The sequence below is a fragment of the Lemur catta genome, chromosome 2 (genome assembly GCF_020740605.2).
Source record: "Lemur catta isolate mLemCat1 chromosome 2, mLemCat1.pri, whole genome shotgun sequence".
Taxonomy (NCBI): domain Eukaryota; kingdom Metazoa; phylum Chordata; class Mammalia; order Primates; family Lemuridae; genus Lemur; species Lemur catta.
In genome coordinates, this window is record NC_059129.1 from 7800538 (window position 1) to 7814480 (window position 13943).

The window sequence follows — 13943 nt, forward strand, 5'->3', positions numbered from 1 at the left end:
ATACCTCAATAAAGCTGTTAAGGAAAACCAAAAGACCCCACCTACCATTCTTCCTCTAATCAGAGACTTCTGTTAATGTTTTGGCACCTTTCTCGGCACTTGTATTTCTTTGTGGGGATACCCTTTTTTTTTTAACATATCAAACTCATAGTAATAACATTTTTATCCTCTTTCATTTAAAATTATAATGTTTTCAACTGTCGTTGCAATTATTTGCAAACATTTTAAACTTGGGTTTATTATATGTATTTCAAAAATATATCCTGAATACTTTCTCGTTTTAAAATAATTTCATGCGACAGAGTGGCACACAGAACAAAAATGAAAGTTCTCCCATCGATACTTCCCCCAACACACTCCCACCTCCCAAGTCTCACTTCCCTCCCCACAGGTGACCACTGTTCACGGTTTGGTTACACATAACTTTTAAACGGGTTTACAATTTTCCGTCTGGTGGGAAAAAAATCCTATTCGAATAGTTCTCCTCTCTGGGGATGTTTAGGTTGTTTCCTGGTTCGGCTGTCTTGTTTAAAACAAAGGTGGCAGAGGAATCCACTGGTGGGAACTCAAGGGTCCTCTGTCACTCAGGTGATTTCAGATTCTCAAGGACAGGCACTAAAGCAGACATTGAATTTGGGGATTACTTTCAAGTAAGAGGAGGGCCCTAGTATATGCTGGCGACCCCTATGCACAGGACCCCAGGCTAAACACTTTTCCTTATCTCAAGATAAGGGACATTATTCCCATTTTACAAATGAGAAGACTGGTTCTGAGGGGCCAAGTGCCTTGCCCAGGATCATTCGCCATCTAATGCAGGGCTTGGCTCTAAATTGCCAGACCCCAAGTTCAAGGCTTGGTGATTCTATAACAGAGCTGGGGACTCTTGCTTTCCTGTCTTCACTTAATTTAGGTGAACCCACTTTAACCATCACAACTGTAAGCTGCCATTGGTCTCTAAGAAAGCACAAAACATTAATGGGATTCTTGCGTTATTTTTAAGCTACGGTTTGACCACCTGATACACCACGCACGTTGGACTGATGCTTTATGTACTTTGTATCAGTCCTAACGCACAGCACTTGGAAAGAGAGGGCATTATCCTCATTGCGCAGATGAGAAGTCTGAGTGCCTGAGAGGCAAAGAAGCTTGCCCAGCATAACTGGCAGAGGAGTGACTCAGACCTGAGTCTGTGTGACTCTGGGCCTGGGCTCTGCTGCCTGGCAGAATGAGAGCTAGTCGAGTATCTCCACCAGGCCGGGCAGCCAGGCCAGGCCTCATCCTGATTTGCACCTCCCTTCTCCCAGATAACAGCGACTTGATCGCGTGCACGGTGATCACCAAGGATGGCGGCATGGTCCAGCGATTCCTGGCTGTCGACATTTACCAGATGAGTTTGGTGGAGCCCGATGTGTCCAGGCTTGGCTGGGGAGTAGTCAAGTTTGCAGGCCTTCTGCAGGTAAGGTGGCCAGGAACTCTGGAATCTCCTCTCGGTTGGCTGTACAAACACACACACAAAATTACCATCTTTACAGTTAATTAGTAGTGATTCAAGGAATATGTGAACAAATTATTACCAGAAAAAGTGCTGAAATATCGCACAGATGCACAGATAAGGGCTGAGTCCTCTTTGACCAAAACCCTCAATCCTTACACCTCCCCTCCCCAACAGGAGATAACGCCTGTTATCAGTCTGATCCTTCCGGATCTGCTTCTCTGCCAAATGCGTATTTAAATATGATGACAGGTACTATGTTTTAAAATCATGTACAATACTTGACTGTGTATTTTTTTATGGTGTCACAGTGAACATATTCTACCCTTTGCTTTTTTCACTCGATAGCATGTCTTAGAGAACTGTGCTAGGATATGCAGACCTACTGGTGTTCTTTTTAACTGCTGTGAGACTATACCAAGGCATGTTTAGCCAGTAGCACCCTGTTGGCTGTTGCCAGTTTTTTACCCTTCCAAACAGTGCTGCCGTGACCAGAATCATTCTTACTTCCTTACGTACTTGGGCAAGATTTCCCTCGACAGATACCAAGAAGCTGGGGTGTGCCAATTTTAAGTATTAATAGATATTGCCAAATTCCTCTCTGAAATGACTTTTGCCACTGGCAATTTATACGAATTCCCTTCTCCTCACCCTCTGTCCAGCAAAGCTAGGCTCTAAGTTGCCAGGCACCAAGTGGGGGCTTGGGGTTTTTCTGATGCTTCTCAGTGTGATGGGCAACTCATGCCAGCTCGTTGAGCAAAGGAAGCGAAGAACCTGAGGGTTGAAAGCAGCCTCGCAGCACACCCCTCTGCTACACCATCAGTCCCTGGGTGTCCAGCGGACGCTTTTGGCCTTAGCGTCACCCTACTTCAAGGCAGTCCGTTTCCTAGCTGGGCAGTCCTGGCTTCTGGAAGGGCCTTGGCCAGGCTGCGCCGCAGCCACCTCCTCCACGAAGCAGGAGCTGCTGGCTGCGTCCTGCTCGTCACGAGAACCAGCCATGTGTTTGAAGACACTGTTGCTGTCTCTTCCCCAACCTCCTCTTTCTCAGGGTCTTTCTGTTCCAAAAATGTCTTTTGCAGACTGTGATGTGAGAAACAACTAGAGAAGAATCTTTCATTTAAAAAAAAAGACTTCCATGGAAGACATTGCCCATTAGGTGACTTATCCTTCTTATTTATCTAGGCTTTATCTAGGCTTATGATCAATTTCCTTTAGAATTTAGTGTCAGGAGAGTGTTTTTCTCCCCTGAAGGATTAATACACGTCCTCCATCATACAATAAAAGCCACATAAACCTTTTTTTTGGCCGACTTCCAATGGCTACTATTTGTCAGGTCGTTACTATACCACGCTCCTTGCTTTAAATGCATAATACCTCACCTAATCCTTACTGCCACATTTTGATGTGGGTATTATTTCCAAAGAGCTCGTGCTGAGTGCAATGCCTAAGAACAGCAACTATCTTACTTTGCAAGTGTTTTTCAACGTTTTTCTCCACCTCCTCTAGCATTGCTGACTTTTGTGTCTACCTCCTGTCTCATGGTTTTGTCTCGAATCACCCCAAACCTTCATGGGATTTTCTATGAAGAGTCCATTCTGAGGTCTTAGATTTGAATTGTCCTTATTATACTTGCAACATGTTCGTTTCTTCTCCACCTTTTTTTTTCTTTTTTTTTTTTTTTTGAGGCAGAGTCTCGTTCTGTGGCCCAGATTAGGATGCAATGGTGTGATCATAGCTGACTGCAACCTCAAACTCCTGGGCTCAGGCGATCCTCCTACCTCAGCCTCCTGAGAAGCTGGGACTGTAGGCTGGTGCCACCATACCTGGCTAATTTTTCCTATTTTTTGTAGAGACGGGGTCTCACTCTTGCTTAGGCTGGTCTCAAACTCCTGACCTCGAACAATCCTCCTGCCTCAGCCTCCCAGAGTGCTAGGATTACAGGCATGAGCCACCGCACCCGGCCTTTCTTCTCCACCTTTAAATGTAGCTTTCTTCAAATCTCTGCTAAGTGGCCCTCCCTGCCCCTTTCTCAGGGTGAGCCTTTTTCCTTTAGGAACCGAAGACATACAAATGGTTGCCAATGATGCCTCCTTCTTAAGAGAAATAAGAAAGAAATTGATTAGTAGATAAGTGACTATATCTAAGATCATCCCAGATAGTGATAGAAATTTTAGCTTATTGTCTCTGTTTCTCAGAAGTGAGAATTGTTGGAGCTTACCTGTTGAATTACCTGTGGCCCCTTGAGGAGACTGGGGTACTTGTGTATTCATTAGATGATTCAAGTCCCCATGGAAATGGGGGCCAGCCACCACAGCCAGCATCGGCTCCTTTGGGGCCCTCTGTGTCCCCTCGCCTGGCTCTCCCACTGGGCCTGGTCTGCTTGGTGCCCACTGACGCTGTTGGATGTGGGAGGCTGATGGTCTCTTTAAGAGCCAAAGCAGAGTTGAATTTGGAGGCCTCTGTCTAGATGAGACATGACCCCACAGCCTCTGAGCAGCTGCCCTCCTCCCAAGTCCAACAAACACCCTTTCCTTTGCCCCTCACCGTGCAGGACATGCAAGTGACCGGCGTGGATGATGACAGCCGCGCCCTGAACATCACCATCCACAAGCCTGCGTCCAGCCCCCACTCCAAGCCCTTCCCCATCCTCCAGGCCACCTTCATCTTCTCAGACCACATCCGCTGCATCATCGCCAAGCAGCGCCTGGCCAAGGGCCGCATCCAGGCGAGGCGCATGAAGATGCAGAGGATAGCGGGTGAGTGGCTGGGCCCTCGGGCAGGGCTTTCGGCATGGTTCTCACTCTGACCTCGAAAACCCTCGTAGCCTCTCTAGGAGATGACACACACGGTTCAGGACTGGATTGCTTAATTGATGAGAGAGGAGAATCTGCTCGGAGTTCCCCACTTCCTAAGTTTTGGTTTCGGAGAATTCCTAGGGCTGCCTGGAAAAGAAAGGGAACCCTCCCTAGCAGGCAAGAGGCCACGAGCAGGCCAGCGTCAGTGTGGGACAACTGCTCTCACTCCTCGACACTGAAATTCTCGAGCTTATGTTTAGGAAGTGCTCCAACATTTGTCTCCTGCCTTTGATCCTTAAAACAGTCCTTGCGATCTGTAGGGCCAGCTCTGCACATTTTACAGAGGAGGAAACAGGCTCGGTGGCTTGCCCAGCGTCACACGGGCAGCAAGTTGGCAGAACCCAAATGCAGAACTTCCTACTCGAAAGCTCTCATGAGAGGCAGCCCTGCTTAGTGAGGGGCCGGGACCCAGCACCGAATTCAGAAGGAAGTTGTTTTACGTTTCACAGGGATGGTGGTGGCTTGAGGAAGCCCAGCACTGCCCTGGCTCCCTTAGAAGTAAGGGCACTGAGATGAGGGTGTTCTGTTTACCGGGGAGAAAGGCAACATATTCTCCTTGGGGGAAAGGGCATTCTGTCAGCTCCTAAAAATATAAAGTCTTTCTCAAGATACTCAGCACTGCTTATTTCAGGTCCCCATGGTCATGCTGCTGTGGTTTCTAGCTCACTGGGGGACGGGGAGCCTTCCCAAGGGATAACTTAAAAATAAACCCTTGGAGGGCTGTTTTGCTGGACACCGGGGATGTAGCTGTTCGCGGCTGCGTGTGCCTCGGTGACTTGCACGGGCTGCATCCCGTGGCGCCCTCCCCGCCTCATTTCTCATGTCGCTGAAACTTGGCCTACGAAATCATTATAGAAGCTTTTTGTAATGTGCAAAGTGACTTAAATCATTCAGCCCTTTCTTTTAAGATTTATTCGCACAGGGGTTTTCTCCCCGCCCCCCCACCATGTAAAGCAATTTCTCACAGCTGGCATGAAGGCCAAATATTTCATTTGGAAATTGAGAATTATGCTGTAAAGTGGCTGTTAGAACTAACGCCTTGGGTATTTCTTAAATTGATTTTAAAAAGCCCCTCTGAATTGCTATATCGTGAGACTTGTTTATGGAAGAAAGGATAGCAGCTGAGACAGATAAACACCCACTCATAAACACACACTTGTGTGCGCATGTGGATTCTTGCTCACATGCTCCTCCCACACACCTAGGCGCGTGCACACACACACACACACACACACACATAAACTTTCCAGGCAGAATTGGTCCCACTTGCTTTGGGGTCTGAAAGGGCACCAGAGGCTAAGCCGTGGCCAGGGACCTTGATACATGAAAGCTGAGAATCCACGGTAGAGATTGGCCCAGCGTCCGTTCCATTCGAGGAGCCAGCCTGGACCCCTTGCTCCTTGGTCTCAAGCTTGGCCTGAACCCCTCCCTAGATGCCTGGTTGTGCTTTGAGCCTCAGTGGGCTCTTTAGTGTCCCACTGGTCTCCCCAGCTCAAGCCGCCTGCTTGGCTTCTCCCCAGTGATGTGCCTGGCAGGGCCACAGCCCCTACAGTCCCCCTCAAAGTCTCACCACCTGCCCCCATGCCACGTGCTAAGAGTGATCTGTGGTATCGTTTGACTACAGCCCTCCTGGACCTCCCGATCCAGCCAACGACCGAAGTCCTGGGCTTCGGACTCGGCTCCTCCTCTTCCACGCAGCACCTGCCTTTCCGCTTCTACGACCAGGGCCGCCGGGGCAGCAGTGACCCCACGGTGCAGCGCTCTGTGTTCGCGTCTGTGGACAAGGTGCCAGGTAAGCCAGCCCCCTGTCCTGCGCCGCGGCCCACGGTGGGGGTTCGAGGGCTTTCTCTCTGTTGAGCCTGTGTGCGCTGCCCTTCTCTCAGAAATCCAGTGAACTGGGAGCACCAGCTTTTAGAATTTGTCAGAGCGCAGCACAAGATAAACACAAGCCCCCAAAATAAATCTTGGCTTTCCCACTGGTGTTTTACCGCCATGGTTTGATTTTCCAGAGATTTGTTGGGTATGTGGAAGAACTTCTCAGAACTGACTAAGAAGTTTCTTGGAAATACTTAAATTATTAGTAATGAGCTGTGGGAGAGTAATTTCCTCTTCCATGTAAGATGACTAGAAAGAGATAGTGTGTTTGATTCCTGTCATAGTCCCCTGAAGAAGTGGGACTTCGGGAGAAGACCCTGCCACCCACAGGGCAGCTGCCCGTTTCTGCCACCTTGTAGCATGTCTGCCCACTTCCACCAGGGCTCGTCCCTAACCCTCCTCCACCCCTCCCCGAAAGGAGCAACTCAAATGGAAAGTTGAGGTCGATTTGGCAGAGCAGCAAGAGCTGCTTCTCCAGAAGACCAGCCCTCCCCTTCCTGTTCTGACGCGTCTGCTTTAAGTGAATCCGTATGTACCCCGATCCCTCGAAAGAGAGACTTTCTCCTGACTACAAAACTTGAGAAAACCAGCCACACTCTCCCCTGCAACCTAATCCTTCCATACTGAGGATTTCAAACTTAAGTGTTACGAAACGTATCCAAAAGCAGTTATCGATTTAAGAACAAAATACAGCTGTAAGAACCCGCCTAAAATCTGGGTCCTGGCTCCCCTGTCCCCCCTCAATGATTTATTCTATTTTCATTCTTTGATTTGATTAATTCATTTTTTAAATGTATATGCTGTAGGCATACGATTTTTTAAAATCCATACAGAACGTGATAAAATGAAAAATAAGTCTACTTTGCTCTAGAAATAACATTTCATGTTAGCAATTTCTTGTATATCCATCTAGAAATGTTAATTTGTGTGTCATATACATGTTTATGCATGTTTGCTTTTACACGTGGGGTTATAACATGTATGTGATTCTGTACCCCTTCCTCTTTTCACTTAATAGTGTTACATGTTAACACTTTTAAATCGACTTGATTCTCATTAACTGTTGTATGGTATTTTATCATATGGATGAACAAAAACAATTTTATAACTGTTGTGTGTTGATGGATACTTGGGTCATTTCCAGTATTTTACAGTGTCACAGTGAACATCCTTGGGGTGTTTTTGTGTAATTGTGCAAATCTTGCATGTCTGTAGGATAAATTCCCAGCAGTGTATCTGCCAAGTCAAAGGGGAAGGTTTTTAATCTTCGTATATTAACATATAGTCCTAACATGAACTCTAGAAGGAGTGCACCAGTTCACCCTGCAACCCGTAGCTTGTGACTGTTTTCATTCTTAAAACCACTCTTGGGCTGTGAGGTCGATTGTCGTACCGCCTCTCTTTTCAGCTATGACATATGAGATGATTCTGCCTGTTCTAGGCTCTGAAGGAGTCTTTGTTTAAAAAAATTCTGCAGGTTATGTCCTGTTCTATAGCAATGGCTGCTAAGTAAATATAAACTATGACTGTGAGTCCAGGTTGACGAACTGCAGATCGGCCTGGTAAGAAATTATTTCTTTAGGGTCATCAGGGCTTCTTTCAGTTCGGGAACTTACTGGTTAAGGAGAAAAGTCTAGACCTTATTTGGGCTCTAGTCCTTTTTGGAAGAAGGCGGAGTGTAAATAAATAATTAGAGCAAGTGTCATGGTCTTCAGCATCTGCACAGTCATTTCTCTGTTTGCACAGTGCTTCACGGTGACTTACTACTTACCTCTTGCACCCGCCGGGGCTTCTGGGGGGTGTGAGATCACTGAGTGCTGGGGGTGTGGCCCCAGCTCCGGTGGCCTAGGCCTGCCTGCCAGGGGTGTTGGCACAGCTGGGATGCCCAGTGTCCTATTGTGGGTCCCAGGGTCAGGGAATATGAGGCTGTGACAATTGGGATGACAGCAAGTCAAAGGTAGCTGCTGAAGGCGGCATCCAACCCTTGGCTGTGTCTCTCCCCTGACTACCCCTGGAAGTGCCACTCAGGTGTGGGCAGTGGGGTGGGGACATTCTCATGTATGTCCCTCACGGGGAGAGAGGCCTCACTGCCCTTCTGCCTTGGCTTGGTGCCACAGCTGTGGCCTGAAGAGCAAGTCGAAATCCCAGAGCCTCTATGGGGGGTGGGGGGGGTCCCATTGGGGGAGGAGGGGCAGTGCCTGCCCCCTTCCCCTTTTCAGGAGTCAGGGCCCCCCACAGAGGCAGCCACTCAGCATCTGCAGTCCTCCTTAATTCTTCTCCCCCTCCCATACCCACCACCCTGCTCCACCTCCAAAAACACCTCACCTCTGCTCCCCTCGCAGCCCTCGCCCAAGATCACCTGAGAGCAGCAGCCTCCTCGGGCTCCCCAGCTTCCATTCACATGCCCTCCCTTCCATTTTGCCTGTGGGATCTTTCTAGAATGTAAATCAGAGTGTGTCATACCCCTGCCTACATCCTGGTAGCTTCCCGTTGCACTTGGAACAAAATCCACATCTCTCCTTCTGATCTTGGGTGGTGGCTGTGTAACCTGGCCCCTCAGATGAAGTCCCCCATGTCCCTCCAGACTCCAACCCCCACCCCGGCCACGCCAGCCCTGGCTGCCCCTCTAAGAAGCCAGCACTTCTCAAAGTTACAGCCTCAGGACCCCTTTATGCTCTTAAAAAGTATTTTAAAAGTATTGATGAACCTAAAGAGCTTTAGTTTATATGGATTATATCTATAGACTTTTATGACATTAGAAATTAAAACTAAGAAATGCTTTTAACATTTATTGATTTATTGAATACATCCATTGCATATAAGCATAACCAATATGGTTTTCTGTGAATAACTGTTTTCCAAAACAAAACAAAAAAATTAATGGTTCACATTTTTGCAAATCTCTTTAATGTCTGGCTTAATAGAAGACATCTGGATTCTCTTCTTTGCGGCCACTTTCAGTCTGTTGTGACAGCACACGTTATGTGGCAGCTGGAAAACTCCTCTGTGCACCCCTGGGAAAATGAATAAAGGAAAAATGTCTTATTGTTTTTATGAAAACAAGGATTCCCAGACCATGCTTTGAGAGCCACTGCTCTAGACCACAGAGCCCTTCCCTGCCTCAGGGCTTGGCGTTGGCCGCTGTTCCCTAGACCTGGTGCGGCTGCCTCCCCCATTGCTCAGGCCTCGTCTGTGTGCTGCCTCCTCAAAGGCCTTTTCTGATCACTGCCCTGGCTAGGTACCCCCCGCGCTGCCCCCCGTCACCTTAGCCTGTTTATTTGTCCTGTGGCACGGAAATTCCTGACCTAGCCGATATATTTGCGTGCCTGGCTGTAGTCTTTCTGCCCCATGGAGAAGGTTACCTGCATGGGTGTCCTGTTTACCTCGGTATCGCAGTGCCTAGCACCGTGCCTTCACTCAGTGTTTGTTGGGTGAAGCATGAGTCAACACTGGTTCTCTGCACAGCCTTGGAGCTGGTCCCATCAAAGCCCTTCTCCCTCCTCTGAACACCAGAAAGACAAGGAAGGTCCATCTGGAGCCCTGGACGCTTGGTGGTTTAGTCCGTGGCACTTTGACAAGGGAACACAAAGAAACTGAGACCCTAGAAGATCTCAAGCAGCATCCCTCTGCTTAGTTTCTGTCACCACAGTGAGATGCACCGAGACGAGAGATTTCAGCTGTTTGCACGTCGGCTCAGAGGTTTGCAGGAGCCGGAGCCTGGGGCTGGGAGGGGAGCCGGGCAGTGGTGGGAGGCTGCCAGCGGAGGCAGGGCCTGGCCGGGCCTCCCGTGCTGTGGCGTCCACAGCTGCCATCAAGCCCGCGGGCCCTGCGGCGTGACCCCTTCCCGCCTTCTGCAGTGGTGTCTCTGGCCGGCGGCCACACCGTGTGGGAGCCTTGCCTCTGCCTGGGGAATAATTCACAAGGAAGAAAACAGCTCTGGCCGCGTGCCTGCGGGTGGCTGCTAGACAAGTTTGTTTTATTAAGACACATCTTCCGATTTCATCTGCGGGCCCAGGTAATTGTCACAGAGCAGTTTGTCTCCCCTTTAGAAGCTATAAACGATTATATTTGATGAAAATATACCTTTCATTTCCTTGGAGGAGATATTAAAGTAGAGTATAAATCAGAGCTAATAGGTGACTAGCCACTTCGGTGTATTTTTCTTCTTCCATTTGGCTTAGGAAAAAAAAATCACAAATTCTATTTATTGGCCAGTTTTATGTTTATGGCTCTTGCCCCCACAGAATATTCAGCTCCACAAGGGCAGAGGCTTGTGTGCGCTCCAGGCCAGGAGGGAGGGGTCAGTGGTGGCCAGTATGTGGGGGGTGGCAGGCTCAGCCGGGTCTAGACTCTCACCTGAGCTCTCTGTGGCTTTGAGGTGCTTGGCTTCCGTGGTCCCTGCCCTCACCCGCCCGGCCCACCAGCCCACGGCAACAGCTGCTTTCCAGAATCTGCCGCAGCGCACAGTGTCCAAAACTAGCCCACGAGGCCACACTTTTCATAACCTCTGACTGTACCAGCAGACTCCAGAGCAGAAGCTGTTCCGCAGAAGTGACCCTGGGGTGTCAGGTGCCAGCAGTCTCCATTGGAAGGGCCAGGCTCCTGGCCTCCCAGGGCAGCCTTGTCCCTCACTCCTGGCTCCTCCTGGCCCAGAGGCTGTGTACAGGTGTGCAGCTGGCAGGTGTGATGGGGCAGGAAGGGCTGGCAGAAGACAGCCCAGAGGAGTTCGGGGCTTTGAGCAGAGCAGCCGGCAGGTTGGTATCCCCTGGCCCCACTGATGGGGGCTTAGTGATGTCACAGAGTGATGCCCTCTCTACCTTGTGTGTTGTCACTTGCTCTCCACTAGCCTGTTAACTCCGGGACGGGGACAGGGACTGCTTCTTCTGCTGCGGCCTCCCTGGCTTCAGACCTCCAGTCTTTGCTGTCACCAGCCCCTCTCCGTGGGCCACAGCCCAGCCCTTCCACCATGCTGCCTTTCTGGCTGTGCCTCATGAAGCCACACATGTCCCACTTCAGGGCCTCTGTCCTCATGCGTCTCTCTGCCCAGAACCCTCTGCACGGCTGGCTCCTTCTCAGCATTCAGGGCTCTGCTCAGATACCTCAAAAAGGTGCCTTTCCCAAGTGCCCGTGTCACTCCAGTTCCTCTCTGGTTTTTGTTTTTTTTTAATTGAGTTGAAATTCACATAAAATCAAACGAACCATGTGAAAGTGAACAACTCGATGACACGTAGTCCGTTCACAGTGTCCTCTACTGGTGCCAGCGCGCTCTCCTCCCCCGGAATAAAGCCCGCGGCCATCGGCAGTCACGCCGTTCCCGGCTGCCCCGGCCCCTGCGGCCTCTAGTCCGCTTTCTGTCCCTGTGGGTTCACCCGCGCGGGGTCCTGTAACACGTGGCCCTCTGTGCCTGGCTTCTTCACCTCGCGTAGTGTTTTCAGGGTTCATCCACGTGGTGACGTGTTAGTGCTTCATCCTTTTTTGTGCCTGGCATGTTCATTACATAGAGCTCATTCTGTTTAGCCCCTGGTGGGCACTGGGCTGTCGCACCTTCCGGCGGCTGTGAATAGTGCCGCTGTGAGCATGCGTGTACGGGCTTTGTTTGGACACCTGTTTTCAATCTTTGGGGCATATGCCTGGGAGGAGAAGCGGGATCATGTGACAATCTAACCTTGTGAGAACTACCAGATTGTTCTCCATGTCTTCACAGCCCGTGCCTTTCGCTGAAATTGCCTCCTTGACTTGTTGTTTGCTGCCACTGTCCTGGACTTGAATGGAAGGCACTTGGGCAGGGGGGACGGACCTTGCTTGTCTTGTCCCCGACGGTGCTGACACTTAGTAGGTGCTCAAGAATTGCCAGGGCCTGAGTGGGTAGGCGGGGGCAGAAGGATGGCGCTGGAGGAGTTGTTTAGTCTCATTTTCCCAGCAGACTGTAAACTCCTGTGGCCCGGACATCTCTGCCTTGCTCAGTTCTGGTACCTGGCGCCAGTTGGTGGTGGTCTGGGTGCCGCCGGGGAGTTGGGCTTCATCCCGTATGGGCCAAGCTCTGCCCTGCTCACTTCCTGTCCCCGCTTCCTATCGAGTCTGGGGAGCCGGCTGTCTTGGCGCAAACATCTGAATCCCCTGGGTATCAGGGAGCACTGAGCTTTCACAGGTGTTATCGTTATCAAAGGCAAACGAACCGGCAGTATCAGTAGCCTGACCTAGAACATTTAATAGTTCTTCGGAAAAGCTGCCTTTGGCAGCTGAGTAACCAAGGAAGAGTGCAAGATCACAGTGTGCTGGGAGCCAGCGTGCAGACCGCGGAGCCTCGGCCTGGCATCCAAAAGAGAAAAGAAAAAAAAAATCGATGTTTAATTCATAGACATCGTTCTGACTTCTCCTCCCCTGAGGTTTTTCGTACCAGGTGCTAATGTCATCTCGTGGTGGTGTTTCCCAGAAACTAATTTTTTAAGCCTGTTGTTTTTCTTTTTTCCGATTATAAAACTGGAGCCGGCTCCCCAAGGCACAAATGCCCTTTCTGGAGTCCCACAGGAAGGAGAGCCCCCCACCCACCGTCCTGCAGGCCCCAGCCCGGGTTAACCCTTCCAGCCTCCAGCTTGGCCAGAAACTGGCCAGTGGGTCAGTGAGGTTCGGAAACTCAATCCCCACCCTGAGGCTTTTTTTTTTTTTTAGCCAAATTTATTGAGCTACTAAGCACTGTATGCATTTTTCTCATCTGATCTTCCCAACAACCCTCAGAAGGAAGGTGTTGCCATTTTCCCTCTCTGCCTGTGAGGAAGCAGCCTCCCAAGGTCACCAAACACCCTCCCCCAGCCCGGGGAGGCTTTGAAACCCAGTCTGCCCGGCAGGTCCTGCGCCCCCGCCACCGTTCACCAACTCTGAAGCGAATTCCCCTTTTCTGATTTTAGAAGTAAAAGCCTAACTGTGGCTCCCTGAGGCCTCACTAGTATCAGGCAAAACCACATGGTCAGCTCCAACTCTAAGCATGTTTTGAGCAGAAAAAGCCATATCTATTTCTGGAAGTGCGGGGTATAGTTTGGAAGAATTAACTGTGTTAGGCACTTTCTATGCATGAATTCTGTCCTCCCGACCACTGTGGAAGCCAGTGTCCCTGGTCCTGCTTTGCAGATAGGAAACTGAGGCTCAGACCAAGACCACAGAGCTCACGCAGGGCAGGCTGCCATCCTACCTCCACTTCCTGCCTCAAAATCCCACTGGCTTCAAGGCTGGCGTTTCAGATAAAGATCCCTTATCCCTTGGGCCCAGCAGTGTTTCAGATTTTGGAATTTTTTTTCTTTTTTCAGATTTCGGAATATTGCATTATACTTACCAGTTCAGCATCCCTAATCTGAAAATCCCAAATCCAAGATGGTCCAATGAGCATTTCCTTTGAATGTCATGGCCTCACGCAAAAAGTTTCAGATTTTAGAGCATTTTGGATTTGGAATGTTCAGCCTGTAATGACTGAGCTGCTGCATGTGGCAGCTTTGCCACCTGCCTCAGAGGCTGGCAGGATAGACCCTGGTTAGAGAGGGGCCTCGGGGGGTGGCCCTGGTCTAGTAGGAACGCTCCCTATTGCTCTTCCATCCCCCACACTAACACACTCCCAAGTCCTCATGCTCCCAGACCTGCCTCCCGGGGGTCAAGGACACACCTGCAAAGCAGCTGTCCAGAAAGAGACCCTCTCTTGAGACTGCCACTTCCAAACCAGACTAGCGGTGCAG

General features: G+C 49.9%; 1 protein-coding gene across 4 annotated transcripts in view; it reads left to right on the forward strand.

Annotated features, from left to right (window-relative positions):
- CLEC16A (C-type lectin domain containing 16A) overlaps positions 1–13943 on the forward strand; it is a 200255-nt gene that overhangs the window by 146122 nt on the left and 40190 nt on the right. For all 4 annotated transcript variants that reach the window (XM_045542590.1, XM_045542593.1, XM_045542592.1 and 1 more), the window contains exons 19-21: positions 1305–1456; positions 4044–4248; positions 5972–6139. In XM_045542590.1, the coding sequence (XP_045398546.1) occupies positions 1305–1456; positions 4044–4248; positions 5972–6139 (525 nt within the window). The remainder of the gene's footprint in view (positions 1–1304; positions 1457–4043; positions 4249–5971; positions 6140–13943) is intronic.